General features: G+C 40.8%; 1 protein-coding gene across 1 annotated transcript in view; it reads left to right on the forward strand.

Moving 5' to 3' along the window:
• Positions 1-26,119, forward strand: part of DNAH9 (dynein axonemal heavy chain 9) — a 321,611-nt gene that overhangs the window by 284,010 nt on the left and 11,482 nt on the right. The window contains exons 62-67 of the mRNA XM_037492667.2: positions 4,897-5,024; positions 7,493-7,720; positions 11,727-11,918; positions 13,374-13,565; positions 15,684-15,854; positions 21,375-21,557. Of these exons, the coding sequence (XP_037348564.1) occupies positions 4,897-5,024; positions 7,493-7,720; positions 11,727-11,918; positions 13,374-13,565; positions 15,684-15,854; positions 21,375-21,557 (1,094 nt within the window). The remainder of the gene's footprint in view (positions 1-4,896; positions 5,025-7,492; positions 7,721-11,726; positions 11,919-13,373; positions 13,566-15,683; positions 15,855-21,374; positions 21,558-26,119) is intronic.

The following is a 26,119-nucleotide window of genomic DNA, read 5'->3' on the forward strand; positions in this document are numbered from 1 at the left end:
CCTACTATTCTGTGCCTACTGACCTCTAACGATTCCATCATGTCATTTGAAGCTTTCTGTTATTTCAGGCAAGCTAACTCTTTCCATATCCATATTGGTTTTTTGTCTCTGAATACATTATCTAGCCCTGCCCTTGACTTAATCTTAACACATATTTCCTTGCCAATGGCAAAGTAGCTGTCCATCAACTAGAGATTGCTTAGGTACCTGTGCCTCTTTCTCTTTCTCTTCCTCCCTCCTTGCCTTCTTGATAGTTTGATTTATTTTCTAATTCACCCATTTAGAATATATTCATGACATTTATGTTATCTCATCTTGAATATAGTCAGTTTGCCTTCTAGGCTTCTATTCTCAAGTTTGTAATCTACGTGACACTCTCTCTTATTTCCAGTAGCTGGGTTTACTAAATATACTGACTGCCTCTGTGCTTGGGTAGGATCTGCTTCTCAGAAAGGTCACTGTTTTTCTCCATTTTGACTCTTACAAGCTTGACATTCTTTCCCATCTCTGAGTGTGTGATTTGTTCTCTTAACTCCCTCATTTCCCTCCCTTTGTTTTATCATGTTGGTAATTATTATTGGGTAGTGTTTTAAAACTCTAAGCCAGATGAAAAATGTGTTCCCTCATCTTCATCCCACCACCACTCCCTGAAGCTCACCATTAACCCTTAATTAGGAGTCTATGCTTTTTGGCACCTTTGTGCCTCTTAGCATCCTCCAAGATTTTTTCTCCCATCATGATTTTGAAGGAGGAGGAGGAAGAAAAAGAAGAAATTCCATCCACATTTCTTGAACTATGTTTTAATATGAAATCTACTGTCATCCACCCTTATGACTTCCCTTTTTGCTTTCTTGGATTAATCTTTTAATTGTTCTTTAATTTTTGCCTCTTCTCCTCACCTTCTACCTATATGAACCATCCTTCTTTTTTGCATATATATTTTTTGCTTTTGCTTCATCTACTTCTCCCTTATTTACAATCACCTGCAATATCTTCCTTCTAGGGTTACCTTGAGGATAAAAATGAAATCTCAGATGTGGAAAGATTTTGATGCATTAAAAGTATAATAGCATTGTACAGCATTGTAATAATGACAACAATTTACCTATTCATTGAGTCTGCTCAGTTTTCTCCTCCTTTACATCCTTTTGTCACATCCTTTCAAAGTATAGCTTTGTCTTTAGGTCTCCCAACAGAGGACCTCCTCTTTCCACCCTAATGCAGGCATCTTTAGTTTTTCTTTCATTTGACTCTAGCATGATGTTACTGGTTCTAATTAAAACAAAAAAAAATTCTGAGTAAATTTGAAGATCTAATTGTTTTTATTAAATGATTCATGACTCAGGCAGGGTCCCATCTAGCAAGTAAAAGAGAGTTACAAAGAACTGTGCAAAATGCAAGACTTCTCTAGGCAGGTAAGGGCAAGATAAATAAGAAAGTAGATTATTTCAGGCAAGGCCACCCTCATTGGGAATAGGAAAGTGATTACCTTGTTAATGTTGATCAGAAAATTCCAGACTGGTTAAGATTACATTTTTGGGAGGGGTTGAAACTGCAATTAAATTAGGTATTTTGATGATGTGGGGTTTACCACAAAAGTAGTTCCACTTTTTTACCTGTTGTCTCCATCTTCCTTTACCCAATTATCTGACTATAACAAAATGAATTCTATATTTCCATTTTGGGGTCAGAAAGAAACTGTACCTACTACTGTTGCCTTCCATTGTCTCCTTTTTCTCTTTCCAATATTCTGGTCAGAACTTAAATTCACTCAGGTTTTTAAAGGCCTGCTATCAAGTATGTTAAAAAAAAAAAAAACAGTTTTCAATTTAGTGTCTTTACAGTCAGGTTATCAACACTTTGCTTGGAGTCTCCTTTTCATTGTTTCTGACCCCATTCTCTTTTCTTTAACAACCAATAGAAAGTTGGTTAAGTTTTAGAAAGTACAGTCTTTAGAGAGTGGCTTCAAGACTGGCAGAGGATTGTTATTTGTATTGAGAGAGACTTAATTGTTGATGTGCCAGAAAGCAAGGGAGTAAATAAATTGAAGATTAAGATGAAAAAGGAGATGGGATTTAGAGAACAGAGAGCAATAGGTGGGGCAGGGGATATCTCTTCCATTGAAATGGGGAGGTGGGGGACAGAGACTAATAGGGATATGGAAAAATGCAGATAAAATGGTAATAATTGAAGGCATTTCTACTATATTGCACATGTTTTCTCAAGAAAATAGAAAGTAATGCAAACTGCTGAGTGTGAGAAGAATGGGTTTCATGAGGAAATTTTAAGAATAAAGGGAATGAGCAACATAGACAATTTCTGGACACATGGAAAGATTATCAAACAAGATAGAGGTTGAGAATCATGAATTTATAGTGGTTCCAATTCACCAAATGCATTATTTTTCTCTTTTATTAATGCTTAGATTCATCCACAATTGAAGTTTTATAAAAGTTGGGCAATGAAGAAGTAGAAGAAGCAGTGCAGTGGAGATTGTATAAGATCATGGTTCACATGATTCAAAAAATTATTAAAAATGGGGAGGTGTCAATGAACTGGACATTTCCCTGAGGTAGAATGATAATAGGTGAGGAAGGAAGAAGAGAGTGGATGACCTGGAAAGTAGAAACTAGTAGCCACAAGTAGATATAAATGAATAGTTCTTCAGACATTGGAGAGTTCTCTATGGTAATAAAACGCTGGGGGTAGCCAGTGGGACAGAGTGGTGACAGAAATGGAATGGAGAGAAGTTCCTTGAAGATGAGGAAGCATGACATTGGATGCTCTCTGAGTCATCCATAGTGACATTAAAATTTACCAGGGTAATGATGAAACAAAGTATAAGATTTTGAACCAACTTCCTTTGTTTCGGAGTCCCTAGTAAAAGTGAATCTCACTAAGTTGGTAGAAGGCAGACAATATAAAAGTTGGTAAATAATACAACAGGTGCCATGTGCTTCAAAAGAGAATGGGTTTTTATACAAGAAGAAAGAGCATGCAAGTTGTAAGAGAAGTCTAGAAAAATGTTTCTTTTCCTCCCAATTTCTTGGGTATGTAGAATGGGAGAGAAGTCCACAGAAATTACAGTGTCTCAAAGAGAGTAAAGGTAGAACACTCCAAGAAGGTGCTAAAGAAGGTTTACAATGGATCATGGTTCCAGGTGACGCCACCATGTGGAGAGATGGATGGAAATCAGAAAGGGAAAGATGAGTTAAAGGCAATGGGGATAGGGCCATGGGAGCCATAGCATAAAACAAGAAGGTGAAGACTCAAGAGAACATGGCCGATGAGAGGGGCTTGCTGATGACCTAGCAAGGCATCTTGAAAATCCCAAAACCACTAATGGAAGAACTGTGCACAGATCCTCAGCATATCGCAAGGTTGGCATGTGATCAGTCATCTTTGGCTGAGTGTAAGTCCCATAAATTTTCCCTTTCCTCAGTATCTCTGAGATTCATTTTCTTTCCCTTCAAACTCCTCATCATCATGCCTAATGTCTAGATTAATGCAAAGTGATCCTAGCTGGACAGTGCTCTGCTAGACATTGCCCCTAATGGTCCCTCCAGTGTGTAGTTTTCACTCTAATTTTTATTAAGCCCTTCTTTTCATATCCTTTTCAGGCCAATAAAAAAGAAATAGACTCTTTTGTAAGTAGAAACATCACCAAGGCTATCTAATAACCCTGGCACCTTTTATTCTGGTGTTTTCTCGGGAATGGGTTGTTTATATTGCTGATTCTAAGGCTGACATCAAATCTATTGCCAGTTAAGATTTATAGAATTTAATAAAGTTATTTCTTGGGTTCATCTCCATTAAATCTATAATAACTATTCCTATCTACAAAAAGTCATGATCTTGTTTTGTCTTGTTCTGTTGAAAGAAAAGAAATAGCTAATATTGACAGTTATTTTTAATTTCTTGCGCCAAGTATCAAATTTTCAATTTTAGTCCCCTTGAAACTAAATTTTAACTACAGATTATTATTATTTTCTCTTTTTCAATAGCTCCTCTTCTCTCTTGTGAACTTCACTTTTCTAGAATAATTACCTAATGATTCCTTCATGGTAATATACATTTTTATGATCCTTTTGTCTCAAGAGTATTATATAATTTCTGTAATTTTTATTATATTAAGCTAATACCTGATATAAAAGCAAAATTGGTCCACTGTATTTAGGTCATTTCTTTGTGTGCTTTTCTTGGAGACCAACTCATGCATATTGGTCTTGCTTCAGAGACATGGTTGTGTTAGTTGATTATTCCCTTACTCCATTCCTAACACCAGCAACATCCAATATGATGTCATCAAGATACAGCCTACTGTACATTCACACCTGTACAACCAAGTCCCTTCTTGTCTTTCTACTTGCCTCTCTTCAGTTTGATGCATGAAAAACAATGAAATAAAATTGTCTACATACTGAGAATAGCAAGGGAGGGGGTTAATATGACATTAAATGTGGGAAACCAGAACTATTTCTGATCACATCATCCAGTAAAGGTACAAGGAAAATTTATATTCAGAGAACAAAGTAAGTTAGAAGAAGCCATCCCCATGTACTTGCTATTCTTTGAGGCTTTTTCATATCAGCATTCTAGGACAATGGCCCAATACCTGGCCTCAAAAGGAATTTAAACAGAAGAGCACCAGCACGATGACCCATTCTAGGGACTAAGTGAGGAGGGCAGGGTGAAGCAATTTGGTGTAGAGAAATACATCCTTTTATTTGAAAACAAAAAACTGGGAGATGTTGACCCCTCAGTATATGTGGTTTGGTGTATGGGTTCAGGCATGTCTGTGTTTGAGAGCAATATAGAGGTGTATATGAACTTATGAACATTAAACAACATAAATCATTAAACCAAAAGATAACAATGACAACATACTTCTTTTAGGTAAAAAACTGGGATATACCTTCAACAATCGGAACTTCCACAATGTATCTTTGGGGCAGGGACAGGAGGTCGTGGCTGAGGCCGCGCTGGACCTAGCTGCCAAGAAAGGTCACTGGGTTATTTTGCAGGTATGCCCCCCCTCTGCCCTGATCTCTCGATCCCATACCTGTTTGGACCTCACATCACAACCTCTGGGCACCTGGCTTCTCTTCCTTTTGCTGCCTTTCCTTCTACATCCTTACCCTCTTCTTCATTTCCTAGTCTTCTCTCTTTCCAATTCTCTCTGTAGTCCTCTTCTTTACCCTATCCCCAATAATCCTTTCTTTGTTCCCCACCCTGCTGTGCTCCTGGCATTCTCAGCAGTTTAAATAACTTTACTAACAAAAAGAAGTTGATTCCTACTTTGGTATAACCTTTGGAAGTTGGTATTCAGTTGAAGATAGAGACAGCTGGATTTTTTTAGCTGCTGATCTCTTTCCATACATTTCACCTAACTTTTTTCTGATAGACCTTTCTATATTGTGTTACCTGTTATACATTCTCTATTACAGGTTAGAACTTAGACTCTTTATTGAGAGTTCCTGTTGGTACTTGGAAATCTGAAACAACTACCACTGGTAATCTCACTGATAAATTATAAGAAATCAAATCTCTGGTTATGGCCACTTATTCCTGTTTTGTGCAACTGCATCGATGCCAGGTGCTGCTCTTTTCTCCTATAACATCATGCAATCACCCAAATTAGAGTGACCTTGGCCATATTGAAATGATTTATTATATGGCTATGCCCTTCACTACATTTCCTTAGGGAAAGAGACATTCTTTATTTACCTTTTGGCACCCAGAGCACTGCCTTGAACACAGAAAACACTCAACAAAAATAATCAATGAAGAAATCAATGAAAGAAAGAATAAATGGAAAAACAGTCACTCCCATCCTATTCTGGCTTTGATTAGCAAGAATTTCTTCTCTCCTGACTATTCATGTACCACATCTTGCTGTTGGATCTTCATCTTTAATTATCTCATCATTCATTCAAAACCTAGCAGCTGGAGATCTGCCATTCCCTGAGATGTCTTTTCTAGCAACTGTGGGCATCTCAGGAGAAACAATGACAGTGGCTGGCATTCTGCTTCCTTCCACGTGGATCCACATGGTGCTGGGAGGGTATGACCTCCCCACTGTCTGGGGCACATTGGTCAAAGAGACCTCCTTGTGGGCACTAGCATCTTGAAGAACTCTATCCCTTAGACAACAGTGTGTTTCCTCCCCCAGCACTTACTGGCTGCCAGGACTCCCACCCTTGTGCTGATGTGGTTTCTGAGATTAAATTCAGAATCTGGAATTCCTAAAGATGTATCACTTACCCACTTGTGGGTCCCTGGCATTGCACATCTCTCTGGAACCCTGGCTTGCAAGGCAGCAGACTGAAATCTCCTGTTCAATAGAACAGTTATAAACGAAGTCTCTAATTTAACAAATTTTCACTTCAACAACCACTGCTAGCTCTTACATAGCATTTTGCAGTATTCAAAGACCTTTTAAATGCATCACCTTTGGTTACTTGCAGCAATTCTGTGTATTAAGCATGGCAAATATTATTGTTATTTCTTTTATACAAGAGAAAGCAGCACTCAGAGACCAGACTGCTGTAGCCCAAGTACTGTGCTCAGCGACAATCTGTGTGTTTAAGGCTCTGGGAGCAGGCTTCCTCAAATATTTACTGAGGCACTTTTATCTAGCCATCATAATGAAACACATTGCAATGCAGCAAAGTGTCTATCCTCACCAAAGTGAAAGGTGCATTTGCAAAGTAGTGTTAAGAAATAAAGGTAGGTTTACCTAGACAGACAGATAGGAATCCATCAGGGAGAAAAGAAAGACTCAAAAACCAGACAGAAGAGCTTGTGCTTAGAGTAGGGAGTGCCGTTGCTGTCTGCAAGCAGCAATGACTCAGTGTGTTTTAGGAAGATAAGTTTGGCAACAATTAGCTGAATGGTTTGGAGACTGGGGGAGAGGAGTCAAAAGAGCTAGCTAGAAGGAGTTTAAATCGGTGCTTTTCAATTTTTAACATGCATACAAACCACTGGAGGATCTTATTAAAATAAACTGATTCAATATATTTGAGCAGAGCTTATGAGTCTGCACTTCTAACTAACTCCCAAGTAATGTTAACTTTGCTGGTCCAGAAGTCCCACTTCTGAAGATCACAGTTTCAAATAATCCAAGTGTCAGACAGTGGGATCTAAACTTAGAATGTAACCACATGTTAGACTCCCAAGTGTGACTCCTAGGCTGGAGGCATCCTCATTACCTAGGAACTTGCTAGAAGTGCAAATTTTCAGGTCCTACCCTAGAGCCACTTGTTCAGAAACTCTGGAGTGAGGTCCACAAATCTGCTCTAACAACCCCTGGAATAGCAAGGATAGGGTTCAATTGCAGGATACTAGTCCCCATTACTAGGAATCCCAAGATTCATGTTGTAATGTATTTGAAACTAAGGACTGGTCCCTTCTCTAACTGCCTTTCTGATGAGTGTCTATTGCTAACAGAATTAAGTGGAGTACTATGTCGGGGGCCCTTCTTTCCCACCAGAACATCCACCTGGTAGCCAAGTGGCTTGGCACCCTGGAGAAGAAGCTGGAGGAGCATAGTAAGAACAGCCACCCAAAATTCAGAGTCTTCATCAGTGCAGAGCCTGCACCCTCCCCTGAGGGTCACATCATCCCCCAGGGCATCCTGGAGAACTCCATTAAAATCACCAATGAGCCTCCCACGGGCATGCATGCCAACCTGCACAAGGCACTGGACAACTTCACTCAGGTATGGCCCTGGGAACAGGGGATGAACACATCACCTCCATAAGAACTAATTCAACTGGGTGGGAGAAGAGCATGCCACTGGGAGTGGAGCAGAGTGCTGGCTGGACTGTGGAACAATGTGCTGTGTGGGTTATATCCCTTCCCTTCATGACTGACCTCCACCCAACTCCATTCTCAATGCCCAGACTCTCATGGGGTTGCCAATCTTAGGGTCTTTCTTTGACAAGAGGTCTATATGTGATCTAAATATTTCAGCATGAAGAAGAGCATGTTGTTCACTATAAATGAGCTGTACTACTAGTCACATGCTTGTCAAGAAAACAAAGATGTTCATGTTCAGATGATAACAGTTGCCCTCTGCCTGCATCTTGAGTAAAATACATTCAAATAATCCAGGTATCAGATAGTGGGATCTGGGCTTGCAATGTAACCATGTGTTAGACTTATAGACTATGACCTGAAAACCAATAGCATCAGCATTATCTGGGACCAAGTTGTTAGAATGCAAATTATCAAGCCCCACCCAGACCTACTGAATCAGAAACTCTGGGGTGTGACCCAGGAATCTGTGTTCTAACTAACCCTCTAAGTGATTCTCATGCATAGTCAAGTTTGGGAACATTTTGCTCCAGTGAGACTCAAAATATCAAGGTGTAGTGTGCAAATGCAGGCTACCACTTGATTCATTACTGGGAATTCCAAGACTCATGTTGCAGAGTGTTTATTTAAAACTGAGGCCAAATTCATAGGTGGCCAACTCTGTATCTAAAGTAGCACTTACACAAAGTCTGCAGCTCTGGCCTCTTTTATCTTCTCAGAAAGACGTCCTTTCTTGTTGCTTCTTCCTTGGAGAGTTCATGGGAAGGAGAGTACACAAAATACCAGGATGGTAGGGGCCATGAGACCAACCTTAATATGTGTTCCCCAATATGGACCTTGGTGGAGTCCAAAGGGAAGAAGTTCAAGCATCTGTTGACAAGATTTTCCTTTCTGATGCCATGAGCACCAGTGGTTCTCCAGCTTCACAGAACCCATGCTAGAACTCACCACGAGTCCCAGAAGGGTCTCTAGTTAACTTGAAACAAGTCATCTAATAAGTCATCCAACAGGAAACTACTGTTGTAGCTAACCCAACATGAACCTTCAGGACCAGCAACCTTGTAGGACATGGTCTAACTTGAGATGACAACCAGTGGACAGAGTCTCAGAACATTTTACTGGGTTTTTAAGACTCCTCATAGCTCAGGAGGTAAGCAGTCCACCTTGGAGATGGAAACTTCTGCAGATTTGAGAAGCAAACCTGGTTCATTCTCCTCCTTTTTCACTCACCTTCCCAACCCAACTCCAAACCCACACATAATCTAGACCAAAGAATGGGGGAACATTACTAGGAAATTTGGGGTATTTTTGCTTGCTCTTCCTGTTAGGAAATACCTGCTCATTGAAACATGAGGCAAAAGGTCATGTGCATCCTCAGCTAGGGGCATTTTCTTTCCTTTATTTTGTATTTTTTTCCTAAAGAGGTCTTAAATAAATTCCTAGGTACTTTGCACCAGAGATCAAAATTTCTAAATGTTCTAGACTTTATATTCCACATGGAGAAAATATACATTCTTTGAAATTTATAGTCTTCTTTATAGGAGGTTATAGTTGATTTCAAGCAAAAGCATTTCTACCCTTAAAAATCATCATGTGTGCACAGACAATATATGGCATGTCCGTGGAACACTCTTTGGCAGAAAACCAAATACCAAGACATGATATAACATAGAGTAACCTGGAAAACATTATGCTAAGTGAAAGCAGCCAGACATGAAAGGCTTCATTTATGTGAAATGTCCAGAATAAGAGCTCAGTAGAGACAGAAAGTAGATTAGTAGATGTCTAAGGCTGATACAGTAGGGGAATGAAAATTGGCAATGAATGAATATCTGGTTTTCTTTAGGGGCAATGAATACACTCTAAAATTAAATTGTGGTGATAGTCACCCAACCCTGGATATATTAATAACATTGAAGTATATACTTTAAATAGATGATGTGTATGGTTTGTGAGTTACATCTCAATAAAGCTGTTAAGCAAGAGTCCATTGAAGAGTTTTCATCTACTACTCACCAGCAAAAACAAAGACATTATGTCTACAACATTGAGAACACATGTAATGCCACCCCACTGGACACTTAATAATGGTTAAGATTGTAAATTTAATATATAGAGTTTACCATGGGGTTTTTTTCAGCAATTAAAAGTTGAAAAAAGAAAATGCACTTGGATGCAGTTAGCTAGTTCTGTTGAAGGATAAGTAGCAGCCATTCCCAGCTCATGAGGCTCTGGGACAGAGCCAGAAAGAAAGGCAGCAGATGCTGTGTCTCCTGACAGTTAATATGATAATATTGTTGCTCTGTGGGAGTACATCATCTACAGTCATACCTGGCTTCATCTTCTCAGCCTCCCATGGACCTTTGTTGAACTTACTTGTCCTACAAGCCTGATGTCCAGTCTTGGTTATCCGGCAACCCAGGAATATATCTGAAGATACTGGTCCTTTTTCTGGTTAGTCTGTCCCTTCCAGTTGTTTTTTGCCCATGTATGGCCATCTTAAGTAACTCACTCTGAGACAGACTTATAAGTACTCATTCACAGTTTTAATTGTTTCATTCTGCATTTATAACTGGCCTGGCTATTGAGCCCTCTTACTCAATCTCTTCTTTCAGAGTCCCATTTGCAACCATTTCAAGGACAAATTGAAGAAATATGTTCTTTTTATCCCTGCCTCCCTGCTAGCTATGATATTTGGGTTGGTTATTTTATTCTGACTTTGTTTCAGCATACCACTGCCCACTGGTTTCAGCACTTTAGTTTGTGATTTCTTGTCTTTATGCTTAAAGGCATTTTTAAACACCCAGTAAAAGCACCAGAGCAACCCACACACACCCAGAGAGAGACTGAGACTGTGTCATGGCTTCTTCATAGAAGAACCAGACCTAGCAGAAGCTTAGTTTGTCCCATCTCCTTTGCACCTCCTTCCCAGGTAAACAAATCCAAAGACAAATTCTTAGAATTGTCAGGACTGAACCCAGTCCAATTTGTGTGAGCTTTAAAGTGCCTCTCTAGGCCTCTACCTGAAATATCTTGCTCCTTCCTGAACAAAGAGGGTCTCATTCAGAGAAAAGTAGTTTTAATTCCAAATAATTCAGGGATCCCACCATCCCTGCAAAATGCAGGCTTTCTCCTCTCCACCATCACCACCACCCCCCTTAAAATCCACCAAACACAATTGCAAGGCCTTCTTCTGGAACATCTCCCACTCCTCTTTTCTCCATACATCGTTTTCTTCATCCCCTCCCCATGATTCAGGTTTGTCCCCCCTCCTTTATCCCTGCAGCTAGGATGCCTCTGTGCCCTTGCTTCCCCATGTCCGATCACCCCTGCAAAGGTTGAGTGGAGCAGTGTGGAAGGTGAACACAGCTTTCCTCTTGTTTCTCAGGTTCCACTTTCATCTTCTCCCTCCTTCAGCACTCCCCCAACAGATGCGCTGAGGATTCCTCAGTCACATAGACAGTAATTACACCTACTAGGTTTCAACAAAGGGCAAGAAAAACATGGTAGGAAGGGAAGAAATTAGAGATGATGCTGTGGAGGTTCTCACCCACACCCCAGCACAAAGCGACATAAAATGTGACAAACACCACAACACTCCCGTTGCCCACTACCATTTTCATTAACTATGTTTGGGAACTTAATTAGCACATTCATAAGCATAAGCTATAACTTTAAACCAAACCCCATTATAATCTGAATCTAAACCTTAACCCAGATTCTAAACTCAGCAAAGGTCCCCCCACACCAAATCACAATACAACCTGCAGCCTCACGGTAGCTCAAAGCCTGACCAAGACACAAAGAAACTATTCCAAACACAGTGTCCTGCCACCATAATCACATCCCAACCTGCCCTGTGTAACAGCAGCTCTGTGCTAACATTAAAAACCATGCTTTCCTTTCAGGATACCCTGGAGATGTGTTCCCGGGAGACAGAATTTAAGAGCATCCTCTTTGCTCTTTGTTACTTTCACGCGGTAGTGGCAGAAAGGCGCAAGTTTGGTCCCCAGGGGTGGAATCGTTCTTACCCCTTCAACACCGGGGACCTTACCATCTCTGTGAATGTGCTCTACAACTTCCTGGAGGCAAATGCAAAGGTAAAGGGCCCTGCCAGCATGGGGGAAGGGGGGGTTTGGGAGGCAGGGCCACCTCTCAGGATGATGCCTTATCAGCAGGAGCATACTGAGGAAGGTCTAAGTGGAATTACAAAGTACAAGCTTTAAGTATAAGTTAACCAACTAGTCAACTCCATGATCTCTATGAGGCTGAGAATGCCATGGTGAAGTCAGAACTAAGAAAGCTCAGGAAACAAGCTAATGACCCATACATGCTGTCAGTTGGTCCCCTAAGTTCTCATGCCAAGGCCCCCCAGACCACCTCTGGGCATTCCCAGGTTGCAGACGACTGTAGATTGGCAGAAAGAGGCCCCATACCCACCTGATTCAAATTCCCAATTTAATTAGCCAAGCACCCAGAACTTCTCTTGGGGCACACAGCTCCTCACATAGGTGTGGTCTTGCTAAAGTCGGAGAAGAAGCCAAAGTCTTCTTGGCTTATTCTCTGATATCTGCCTTTCGAAGAAAACTTCCATTCACAATCCATCCTCTTCCATTTTTTTTTTTTTAAGATTTGTTTATTTATGCATACAAGACCTGGGGTACAGGCCAGAGGTGCAGGGGATGAGAGGATTCACCAGAGACAGAAAGGGGAACAGAACAGGCAGACTGACCGAATTCACTGCTGAGGGGAGCAGTGGGCCAGTCAGGAGAGGTCTGCTGTGCCATGTGGGTTGCTCCCTGGCCAGGGATCGAACTTGTGCTGCAGTGGCTGCAGATTGCTTCATAGGTTGTGTCTTAACCCCTTGTGCCACCAAGGAGGCCCCATCCTCCTCCATTTGAAGGAATGCCCACACCATCTAGGTTTTTCTGGTTCATTGGCCAAACACGCAGCATCAGCAAGGTAGCAAGCACTTCCTCCTTCTGGGTGGAGGAGGGAGGACAGATCAGACCAGGAGCTGCCTTCAGCTCCTGGGTCCTGGAAAGCCCACCCTTCGCATATCATCCCTCCATCTGCTGCACTGCCTCAAGGCTTTCCCCAAGTGGCACCCACCCCCCCAACTTCAACAACAGAGAACTTGCATGCTGTATTTCATTTGCTCTGAACTTTCAAAAGTGGCAATTCATTAATATGCTAATTATGGCAGGAAATTAGAAAAGAACCCTGGTCCTCACTTTTCTCCATTTGACATTGTCTATTTAAATAAAGGACTTGTAAGTAGAACCTGACATTATTGCCACAGTTAATGGCCATGAATAAGGGAAGGCATAGATGTGAGAGGGTTAACACCTCTCCTCATCTCATGATGAAATTCGTCAAGCATTTAGAGAGCTCCCACTTGTGCCCCATGCTGCTGGGCCTTGGGCCTTGCAAGTAAGTAAAAATATTGCTCCCTATCTCAGGAAGCATGCCATCTTTTGGCTTTAGGTTCTTCCCACATATGGGGCCAACCCCACCACCTATGTGATGGAATTGCTCTCTTTCCCATCTCTCAGGTCCCCTATGATGACTTGCGTTATCTCTTTGGAGAGATCATGTATGGAGGCCATATCACAGATGACTGGGACAGGAGACTCTGCAGAACCTACCTGGAGGAATTCATTAAACCCGAAATGCTAGAAGGAGAGCTGTCTCTGGCCCCAGGGTTCCCACTGCCAGGGAACATGGACTACAATGGTTACCATCAGGTAAGGCTGCCCTTTCCTCATGATGCCTGATGCTGCTCACGCAAGTTCTATGCTGCTCTGCTCAGCTCAGGATGCTTGCACAGGGCCAGGGAAGAATGGTTAAAGAGCTGAGTTGATATAGAGTCTGCTTCTCAGGGCCAAGTTCACCCTGTTCAGTTTGAGAGATAGGATTTCTCGCTTCAAATCAATGATAAAATTGAGCCTTCAGAGATTTCATTCTTGATGTTTGGTTCAATAATTCTATTTGTTGCTCTTTTCTACAAAGAACATCTGGGGCATTTATTTGATTGTTTTCATTCAACATATTGACAAAACCATTAAGAGCAACATTTCAGGTAAGAACTTAGACAACTTTTAGTAAAGTTTATATTAGTGATTCTAAATATCTCAGAAGGACATGATCTTGTGGATAGAGCCTTCACCCCAGCTATTATCTGAATACCAGCTCACATTCCCACCTCCACATACTGAAAAGACATTCTCATGGGGCTTTTTCCCTACTGTTATCGTGGGTTTTTATTTTCCTCTTACTGTAGCTATTTTTAAGGTATTCATCTTTGCCTATTTGACTTGCCATGAAAATATATATATGTGTGTGTATATATATATATATACACATACATATATATAATGATTTTTAAGGCCTTACTTTTGAGCATACCTAAAAGAACTCTTAAATACCAAACTTAAGAGAAATACCAGTCCCTTAAGTTACAAGTTTCATTTTTTTTAATTTATAAAATTTAAGAAAGTAAGTCATAAAAGTCACTAGATTCAGACATGGTGGACTTATGAAAAGAAATTACAAACAATTTCTTTTAAAAAAATGAGAGGAATTTTAAAAACAAACTGCTTGACCAAAAGTAGCTTTAATCAAAGCTTTAGTCAAGAAAATTGTGTAAGAGCATCCCCTAGTGTCCATAGAGCAATTTGATCGGAGATTGTGTGATGAGCAAGAATAACATGGTTTGCACAACTTCCAAAAGAATGAGTAAGATGCTCCTTTGCCTTGACCTTCTCTTCTCTTTAACCTTTCAGTTAATAAATGGTTTTAGGACACATAGCAAGAGTCCATAAGTCTGTTGGGTGTTGGAAGAAATACAAAAATAAACACATGCAAATTTGTCATTTGTCTTTAAGACATGAGCAATCTTTTACTCAGTTTATATGTTGCAAACATTGAGAAATCATCAAAATCAAATTAGGAGCTACACTCAGGACATTTTTTCACTGTAATCCAAAGAATTGGGAAGAGGTATTTAGAGAACATTCAGAGAGGAAAAAAAAAAGAGCTGTAAAATCTGGGAGGACTTTTAAGGGTGGCGAACTGTGCTCAACTGGGTGGCACCCTATTTTCAAATTTTTAAGTTCAAATACATTTCATCAGGGGCATGAAACTACCAGTTCACTGTAAAACTCACTTCAACCTACAGCAGGACTCACCCATTGATTTTGCATGCATTTTTCCTCATTTTTTATTATCAATTTGTCTGTCATTTGCGTGTCTATATGATTTTGAGGTTAAATTTTTACTTTTCCACATGTGCACATTCTCCACCCATCCTCCACCAAATCTCCCATGCCAATGACTATCCCCTTCCTTCTCCTATCCCCTTCTCCAGGGCCCCATATTTGCATTTAGTTTTGTCATCCTTGACTTAGTCAGAGGGGAGAAAAAAGGGGAAGAAGGCTGGGATCCTAGAAAAACTTGAGTGAAAAATACCAGGAAAGGATTAGTATTTCTGAAGGAGTCCTCATGTGGGGAGGGACAGGCATATGTCAGGGAGCAGCAGCAGAGGGTGAGATTGGAGTTGGATAAAGTCATCTGAACTTCCTGAAAAGGAGAATGAACTCATAAATGTGAAAGTTCTGGGAAACTGGTGTGGCATACTAAAATGGATGATGTCAAGGAAAGGCAAATGGGAAGGATATGCACTAACAGGTGTAGAGCATGCTGACATCCACAGAATTGGTGAGCAGATTCACCTGGCAGGCCAAGGCCTGAGGTCTGCGCAGGCCTGTGTGACTGTCCTGCCCTTCAGACAACAAACCACAGTGGGACATGGGAGATACATCTTGGTTGGTTTTTAAGTGGGCTTACCCTTGATTGACTTCCAGTACATTGATGCGGAGCTGCCTCCAGAGTCACCTTATCTCTACGGCCTCCACCCAAATGCAGAGATTGGCTTCCTGACCCAGACCTCAGAAAAGCTCTTTCGCACAGTGCTGGAGATGCAGCCCCGGGACAGTCAAGCCGGAGATGGAGTTGGGGCCACTAGAGAAGAAAAGGTACGTGGTGGGGGTTGTTGGACCTCTTTCTGGGGAGCACAGGGAGTACAGAAGGAGACCTCCCCAGGACCAACTGGCAGTACACAGCGCAGACCAGGCCTCACACATGTGGGTGCAGCCTTAACATGCTTGCACTTCACCCCTAAGAGCTTCTCCACCTCCCTTAGCCTTGTCAACACCTTAGCCCCTGCCAAGCAAAAAAAACTCTATGAACAAAGTCAAGCCAGGGGAACTTATGTGCAACACAGATACATGGGAGTGAGCACATTTACTAATAAACAAAGAGTTCTCAGATCTGGAAACTGAGGGAGGGAGCAAAAGAAGGTGAAGAAAGACACAAAAAAAATCCACATAATATGAGTGGCCAAAAAAAAAAAAAAAAAGTGAAATATTCTCAACATGATCCAAAACTAAGTGAAGTCAAATGAAATACTGTCTTTCACCTCATGGTAAAGATTTTAAAGTGGGATAACGTCCAGTGGTGACAGCATAAGGAAACAGGCATTCTCATCCCTGTTGGTAAAGGAGGTTTACATTAAAAGCCAATTTGACAACAGCTACTAAATTAAAATGCTTATATTTTTACCCATAATTCTATGGGAATTGAACTAGTGTAAATATTAAAAAGTAAGCTGGTTTTATAATATATTTAAATTTAATATTAATTAATTGTAGGATTATTTATAGTAGAACAAATGATAAATAGACCATATATTCATCAGTAGGGTAATTATTCAGTAAATTATGGCATGCCAAAACAGTGGAATAGTATATACTATTTTATAAAGCAAAGCAAAATACTTGTGTAATAACAAGGGAATGTGTCCAAGATTTACTATAAGGTGAAAAAAAACAATCTGGAAAAGCTATGTGTACAATGATCTATTAATGATAGAAAGAAATGAGGGTGGGGGAGAGAAAAGAAAGATACAACAGATGGGATGGATGGATGGATAGATAGATACATGCATGCATGATGAAAGGATGGATGGATGAGTAGATGGATGATAGATGAATACAGAAATAGAGTAATATGCATTGAAGGACATCTGCAGAAGTTTTAAACTAAAAAATTAGTAGTCATTCTTCCCCTTTTAGAAAAAAAACAAAATTATGGAAGGATAAGGGTTTTGTTTTTAATACCATATGGATTTGTAATGTTTAAATTTTTATTTGCTTGTAAAATAAAATAGGTCACATCCCTTAGAATTCACTCCTTCTGTAGGAAGGGGCCCCTGCACCTCTCTGAGCGTGAAGGGTCCTTTCTGTCTATGGATCTACTCCCTTCCCTAACAGTTCTTACCTCCTCAGGCCTGCTCTCCAGCTCTTCCACAATCTGATAAATCTCTGTTTCCCCATGTTCATTGTGTTTTGAACAATGCCCCCAGACTATCTTTTCATCTCTTTGTGACTAATACCCAAATGGCAGCTCACTGATACAGGGCTGTTTCTTCAAATTCAACTCCAGAGACAGAAATATGATATAATTTTAGCCATTTGTCTTCAACCCTAGCAGCAGTTTTCAGGTACCATTAAAATTCCATTTCAGTTTTTGCTATGACAGCACCCGAGATCCATTTGTGACAGGGCGATGAGGTTTTTACTTTCTTTTTTCTAAAATCAGCTCTTTTCCTGGAAAATGTATTATGTTAACAATACAAGGCAAAGTGAATATTAATAATCCTTCACATTTATATAGTTCTTCATAGATTTCAGATGCTGCCACATTTATCAACTCATGTGATTTGATCTTCGTATCAGTCCTGGGTGGAGGAGAGGGATAGAGAGAGGGGAGGAGGAAGGAGGGAGTGAAGGAAGTGGAGAAAGATGTTCCTGGAAATTTTAATAGATGAGAAAATTGAGGCTTAAATGACTTGCTTAAACTCCCATGGGTAATGCATAACAGAACTGTAATTCAGTCAGGGTTCCTTGGTTGTAAGCAACAGAAACTAATTTAGCTGATACAGGCAAGAAATAGTTCACTATATCAAAGGAATCAACTTAAGAGGGAATAGAAACCACAATTACTCTAGGCTCCCAGGGAGAAAGCAGAGAGGATAGTCCTTTCAGGATATCTCCATCCTGTCAGCGGCTCCAGCCACTTTCCGTACCTGAATCCTAGGTTTGAGATTCAAATTGTCATGTTCCTGGGAAAGATAATCTAATGGACTTAACTGGGGTCATGGCAGGGCTGGGTCTAGTGGCTAAACCCCCAAAACAATGAGGAAGAGGTATTTTCACAAGAGAACATGAGGACCTGTTTTTGGGCTCAGACTTTAAAATAACTAGAAACTTTGAAATAGATACTGATGCTTCATTGGCAGGTTTGTGTCGTCTGGTCTTCAAGTCAGTGATATCATTTATGACCCCAAAAGTAAGCAGTAAAGGTTGATAAGCATTATAACAAATAAGCATTCACGTCCATGAGAAAAATATCAGTGCCAGTGGAAGGGCATTCTATTCAGGTTTGGTTCCTGCCTTACATCCTGAGTTGCCATGAGAAACTTTGGCTACCCACCACCCTGAACTGGAATGGTTGGACAATGATTGAATGAATAAGTAAATGATTACAAATTATTGGTTAATATTAGAAGTGCTTTAGGCTTTTATTAGAAATTTGGTAATTTTTTAGGACCAAGAATATATTGGGAGATTATAACTCTTGTTTATATCAATTCATTGATGGTAAAATTGGTTTCATCATTTTACTAAAGTTGAACTTGTTGATGAGGTTAAGTGAGGACTCACTGTACTTTGTTTCAAAAATAATATGTTTTCTCAAAAATTAAATGAAAACTATACATCAATGCCAAGCAATAACCAAACCTTTTCACTCAGGAGATCCAGCTTATATTTTCTATGTTCTACAAAAGAACTGCTTAGTCTCATATTCTGCTCTACACTTGAAATATAATTTCTCTCACTTCACTTAAAATATAATTTCTCTCATTTCTCACTAACCCTAACTGGAAACTTGGTGGTTTTATGCTTATGCCAGGCTGGGGTTGGGGATCCAGGACACTAAGAGTTTGGCAGAGTGACATCAGGTGGTCCCTCCATTGCCACCTGAGATTAGAGGAAGTAAGCTATCCCTAGCCATGTGCTTGCAGGCCCCCTGCAGGCCACTTTGAAAAGGGGGCTTTAATTAAACCGCATTAAAAAAAAAAAGTTGGGGAAGAGATGGTGAGCAGATCAAAACAATAGCCATCTACTCGTGCATGACACCAGGAAAGGTAGGCACTCACTCGCTGCCTTACTCTCCCTGCTGGCTTCATATTCTGCTATGACTGCACTTGTTTCTTTTTTTCTTCTCTGCTGACAAACCTTCTTGGCTTATTGATTTGCTTCAAAATGGAAGGGATCATGCTCAGTGAAATAAGCCAAAAAGAAAAAGAAAAATACCGGATGGTCTCACTCATAGCAGGAATCTAGAATACTTAAATAAGGGACCAGGAAAATGAATAACTATAAGAAAGTGAAAATCAAAATCAACAAAAACTATGAACGAGAGACACTTTTTGGGGGGTGGGGGGGTGGGAGGGAGGGATTGGGGTCAGAATGGGGGGATTGCAAATGTATGAGGAATATAAAAATAAAATTTATTAATTAAAAAAATAAAATAAAAAAAAAAGAAACTAACACAAAAGAGAAGGTCATAAAAATTACTACTATATTTTTTTCTAATGTTAGCTCTTACATTTAGTCCTAAAATACATTATCACTTATTTTTAAATGGGTATAATGTAGGAATCCAAGTATGATAAAAAAAAAAAAATGGCAGACTAGACTCTAAATGCTTGCCACAAAATAACCCAGTATTGGGCCTCTCTGGTGGCACAGATGTTAAAGTCTCAGGGCTATCAAGCTATTGCCAGCTAATACTGCATGAGTTCAATCCCTGGCCAGGGAACTGACCCATATGGCACAGCAGATCGCTCCTGTCTCATCTGTCACTCCCCTCAGCAGTATATTTCAATGAATCTGCCTGTTCTGCTCCCCACTCTGTCTCTGGTGAATCCTCTCACCCCCCTAAACCTGTGACCTACACCAGTTCTTATATGCATAAATAAATAAATCTTAAAAAAAAAAAAAAAAAGTATTGGGCCTCCCCTGGTGGTGCAGTGGTTGAGCGCTGGGTTGTAAAGCTGCCTGCAGCCTCTGCAGCACTGGTTCAATCCCCGGCCACCGGCGAGGGTCCCACATGGCGCGACAGACCTCTCCTGCCACGCCTGCTGCTCCCCTCAGCAGTGTATTTCATCACTCTGCCTGTTCTGTTCCCCACCTGACTCTGGTGAATTCTCTCACCCTCCTGTGTTTCTGACTGTACCCAGTGCTTGTATAAATAAATAAATAAATCCTGAAGAAAAAAAAAAAGTATCTCTCATATGACCCGGCAATTCCACTCCTAGGGATCTACCCAGAGGACACAAAAACATTGATTCAAAAGAGCACCTGTACACCTATGTTTATTGCAGCACTATTTACAATGGGTAAAACCTGGAAACAACCCAAATGCCCAAAAATAGATGACTAGATCAAGAAGATGTGGCATATATACAGAATGGAATATTATTCAGCAATCAAAAAAGATAAATTCATGCCATTTGCAGCAATGTGTATGGAACTAGAAGGAATTATGCTCAGTGAAATAAGCCAGAAGGAAAAAGAAAAATATGGTATGGTTTCACTTATAGCAGGAATACAGGGAAGCCCAATAAGACATCAGTGTAAAAAAAAATAATAACTACAAAACACAACAAAGCAAAAATGGACAATTATAAATCAGAGACATACTGCAGGGGAGGAAGTGGAAGAGGGATCAGAGGGAGGGAAGGAGGAGCACAGGGTACTGAGGTGATTGTGCAGGGTGCATTGGTGAAGGAAATGCTATGGGGACTATAACTGAGGGGCGGGGAGCAAATATTGTTTAAAAATGAACATTGATGAAAAATAATAAAAAATATATAAAAAAACAGTATCACAATGCCCTAATTCCAATTTTCCAGGGGAGAGATCCTGGTAGTTCTAGCTCTCACTGTCTAATTAGCTGACAGTTCGTGTGGCAAAAGGAATCACAGGGTTGTGGAGGAGGCTTAGATGGTAGGTGGGGATGATTCTTCTAAGATCCAAGGGTAGAAACCATAGTACAACCTCATGGAAACTCAGAATGGAAATCTGTACATACATCACTGCTGCTCATCATTTCAGCTTCACATGGTCCAAAATGATCACCCTACATCTAAGTGTCTCACAGATAACTGGGTCAGTGTCTGGGTTTTTTTTTTTTAACTCCCAGTTCTTAAAAAGTCATCTATGTTCATCACACAAGTCATAGGGAACTGGTCAGCCCATGGAGAAACCACCTGTGGCCATCATCAAGTCCTGGCCCAGTTGACCTAAACAAGTGACATTATGGCCAGGGATGGATGATTGGCATTTTTAATACCATATTACAAGGCAATGGAATCCTCTGGACAATTGAAGCCCTGTCTTCACCCTGTGTTTTCTGTTGTGCGGCAGGTCAAAGCACTCCTGGAAGAAATATTGGAGCGGATGACAGATGAGTTTAACATCCCAGAGCTGATGGCCAAAGTGGAAGAGCGCACCCCCTACATTGTGGTTGCCTTCCAGGAGTGTGAGCGGATGAATATCCTCACTAGAGAGATCCAGCGCTCACTGAGGGAACTGGACCTTGGCTTAAAGGTGAGTGTGACTTTTGGGGGTTGGTCCATTGCCAGAGGACACAGTCTGACTATCTTGGGAAGAGAGACACTGGGGGACCAGGGAGCTGGACAGAAATTCTACTATAGCAACCTGAATGCCCAAGAAAGTGTTCCAGAAACCAATGTCTGAGTGGACCACAGGAAGTCTAAGACCTAAGAGACAGGAAGCGGAGATAAATGGGGAGGCTGAGTTCCATGGACAAGCTGTGACTGACTGAAAAGGCAAGTTGGTGAATATGAGCTGTCCAGGAGATTATGCTGAGTGCCAGAAAACACTGACAACCTATTATTGATGGTGGTGAAGTTGCTTTCATAGTAGGCCAAAATGTGTGCTGAATAAAAGTAAGGGTTCTAGAACTAGATTGCCCAGGATCCACTCCCAGCTCTTCCATTTCCTCCCTGTATGACCCAAAGTGACTGAAATCTCTATGTCTCAGTTTCTTCACCTATAAAATAGGGATAGTGGCCCTGCTTCAGAGTGTTTTGGAAGGATGAAATAAATTGATGGACATAGAATGTTTAGGCAATGCCTAGCACGTGGTAAACACCTAAGACTGTTATCATCGCCCCATCAGAGCAAAGAATTTTAGTCTTCTACAACCTCATGATTTTCCGAAAGGCTCAAGATACTGCATGAGCTGATATTTCCCTACTATTTTAGAGTTTACTCTTTCTAATACCAGTTATTTTAACAAGTTTTACCTTACCCTAAGATAACTAAGTCACATATTGAGCACAGAGCCTGGTAGATAAGCGCTATCGTTACCATCTACTTGGATGTCAGGCAAATGGGAGGTCCAGCTGCCTTTTAATGGCTGAAGAAGGTAACTGTTGATGTATTTATTAAAAAGAATTATAGCCCCAGACAGAGGGAAATTGAGAACCCAATTTTGTAGCCAACTGCAAATGCAGATAAGCCCGGTATATCCAGAGGTGAAGGTGCCCTTGTGTCTGGCTCCTGAAGTTCTACAACCATGGTCCATTGTGAGTTATTTCATGTGTGGTCACATAGAACTATTCCTCCAAAAACCTTCTGGAGCAGGGCCACCATCCCTATTTTATAGGTGAAGAAACTGAGACATAAAGATTTCAGCACTCTGCAAAGGTAGTGCCAAGGTAGTGTTATGGTAGTGCCATAACAATGACTCAGATGCAGACTGGGCGGCTACATATTGCCTTTTTCTATGAGTTGAAGGGCAGGGCAATCTCCATTCAAAAAATGCTGTCAGAAGACAGGTTCCTAAACTGATCTTATCATCAGACTCCCTGGGGGTTTATCACAATATACATTCTCATCTCCACCCTCCAATCCCACCAACCTCTGGGGGTAGAGTCTTAAAAGCCATATTTTAAAGAGGCAACCAGGTAAGGGGTTAAGTTCATGAAGCACAGTGTCAAGGCCAGTCAGCAGGAGAAAGTTGGACAGATGTATTCATGGGAAAATAAAGGTATAAGGGGATGACAGCAGAGTGCAGAGCAGGAAAAGTTCTTAAGTCTAGGGAAGAGGTAGTGGTAAGCTGGCAAGAAGTGAGAGTAAAGGAAACAGCAGAAGAGGGCACCCATGACACCTGGCACATGCAGGAGAGGGAAGGCCCCCCGGACAGGGACTGCTGAAGGGAACAGAGAGGAATTACTCAGTCCCAAGCCTCCCATAGAACTCTACTGGAAAGTATGGCTGACTTTGCTGAGAAGTTGACCCGGTGTGGGGCAAGGAGGAAAGAGGAAATCGTGACTGAGCTTTCCCTCCTTTTCCTTTCCTTTCTTTCTCTTTAACAGTCACTTCAAAGTTCTAGGACTCGTTTACGTAGAGCACAGGGTACAGCAACAAATCCAAATGCTCTACCCAGACTAGGCACCATTAGAAAATGTCTGGCTTTATAAGTCAGTAAGTCAATACTCTTAGCATTTATGATAAAAAATTTTGTAGTAATTAGCTGGATAGGAAATCATAATGCTACCCAAAAAGTTATTATCTGCACTGGGAGGCACAGCACTCTAAATCTCTAAGGACTGTGGGAGCTGAAAACACACAGCAGACAGAAGTAGTAGGGGAAGGCAGGGTGGTCGCCTAGGAGGGGTCAGCTAGCCATGGCCATGTTCTCACAAAGAGGAATTCCCCCTGGGAATTCACCAGCATCCAATACCAGACTGTCAGCCTGACATAATGAAGGACCAGAGCTGATTGGCCAAAGGTACTAACTCCCAGTAGACAAATGCACAAAGGTCTGATGTACAAAACTCCCAAAGACCAGTTTATTCCTTTAAAATAACAATTAGGTATAACTTTTAAAGAACCGTGAATAGCAGGCTGCCCAGAATAGTCTCTGCTATGTAAGAAAACTACATAAGCCTTAGATCTACACAGTCTAAAATGGGAGCTGCTAATCACAAGTCAGTCCATGAAATGTGGCTAGTCCACACTGACATGTGCTGCCTGTGTAAATTAAACACCAGATCTCAAAAATATAAGACCTCAAATGTATAATATCCTATTAATTTTATATTGATTATATATTGAAATTGCTGACATTTTTATATATTGACTTAAATAAGATAGATATGAAAGATAAATTCATTTCCTTTCTACTTTTTAAAATGTGGCTACCAGAAAACTTTAAATTACATCTGTAGCTCCCATCTGTGCCTTGCACTATATTTCATTGGGCCACTGCTCTCTTAGGGGAAGCTCTGGCCAGCCGAGAAACTGGGTGGGACTGAGAACTAACTTATTCAAATGTTTGATGCCATCACACTTTTTTTAAAGATTTATTTATGCATACAAGAACTGGGGTGTAGGCCAGAGGTGCGGGGGGTGAGAGGATTCACCAGAGACAGAGTGGGGAGCACAATAGGCAGATCGACTGAAATACACTGCTGAGGGGAGCAGCGTGTGAGGCTCCCGGGTTGCTCCCGGGCTGGCCAGGATAGAACTTATGCTGCAGAGGCTTCCAATAGCTTGACAGCTCTGTCTTTAACCCCTGCGCCACTGGGTAGGCCCCCCATCACACTTTTTTTCTCTATACTTTATGGGTGGTTACCCTCCTGGTTCACAAAAATTTGTTTCTAAATATATGAAAGATGTCCAGACTTAAAATCTGGCTTCCTGACATGGAGAGTGACTCTGGTCTTTATTCTGACCACCGTATGTAACTTAGTTGAAACAGATGCCTTGGTTTGGCCCTTTAATGACCTACAATCATGAGCTGCCAGGCAGCTGCCCTGGCCCATAGGCCTTACATGGCCCAGCTCACTAACAGGATATCCATGTGGATGAACTTCTGTTCCCCTCACCTGAAAGCCAGACCAGAATGGCTAGAACTCATGCAAGCAGTTTCTTTTCTGTAGTATAGCCTGAGACTTTACCTAGGGTCCACTTGCCCACAGAAACTTCAAGTCAACCCACCCAAACTCTACCAATCTAACAAAAATCTTAGGAAACTAATGTTTCCTGAACACCTATCAGGAACTATCATCTTATTCTGTAGACTTAATAGATTTGGCATGGATTTGCTATTGTTTCTTCTTAGCCTCGCCTCCAAAAAAGTCATTTCTACTTCTGCTCAAGGTCATGGGAATACCTGAGTTTAGAAACCTAACTACAAAATGAATTATCTCTTCTTTCCCTAAATTGCTCCTCTTCACTCTCAAACTGGCAAAACCTAAGAGGTAGTACATTGTTTAAGGTGCCATCACTTACACATTCAATTAAGTAAATGCAAAATCATTGTCAGAATAAATTAGAATCCTATTATAAGCAGATGTGAGAAATTTCTAAGAAAGCCAAATTAAACATTTTACGTTCTTCTATCAAAATGATTTTAGACTTCTGAAGGGTGTTAAAAATTAAGTATTGCACATATGTTTTTATCAGATTTTATTTCTTAGCAGAGTTTTAGGTTCACAACAAAATTGAGAGGAAGGTACAGAATATTTCCAACTGAACCCCTGTATATGTAGCCTTCCCCACAATCAACATCCCCCACCATAGGGGAATATTTATTACAACTGGTGAGTTTGTACTGACAAATCATTATCACCCAGAGTCAGTAGTTTACATGAAGATTCACTCCTGGTGTTGGACATTCTATGGCTTGGAGAAATGTACAAACGTGTATCTATCCTTAGCATATTTTATAAAACATTGCTGCCCTAAAAATCCTCTCTATTGCATATCTTTTCATCCTAAGCACATCATTTCTTCCTATAACAAAATTCAGAGAACTAGAGGTTTACTTTTCTTCAATGTTTTCAGGCCTCATCTTTGAGGCCTGAGAACAGGGAGTAAATGATGGACTTAGCAGGAGAGGTGACCAGAAAACATCTGTACAAGTAAACAACAAAGCCTGGAGCTCCTTCTCAGCTCATCTCTATTTTTCTTGCTCAACCAACATTCAAAGTATGTACCAAAGGAGCAGGCCATTTCCATCATACTTATTCTAATATTGCTGACCCAGCTTGGTTAGGTTATGTTATGAGACAACTCCAGGTTGGGGACCTTTACTCCCCATCAACTCATGTAACAGATGACATTCACAAGTACAC

This window comes from Talpa occidentalis, unplaced genomic scaffold (genome assembly GCF_014898055.3).
Source record: "Talpa occidentalis isolate TD23 unplaced genomic scaffold, MPIMG_talOcc4v2.1 talOcc4.7, whole genome shotgun sequence".
NCBI lineage: Eukaryota > Metazoa > Chordata > Mammalia > Eulipotyphla > Talpidae > Talpa > Talpa occidentalis.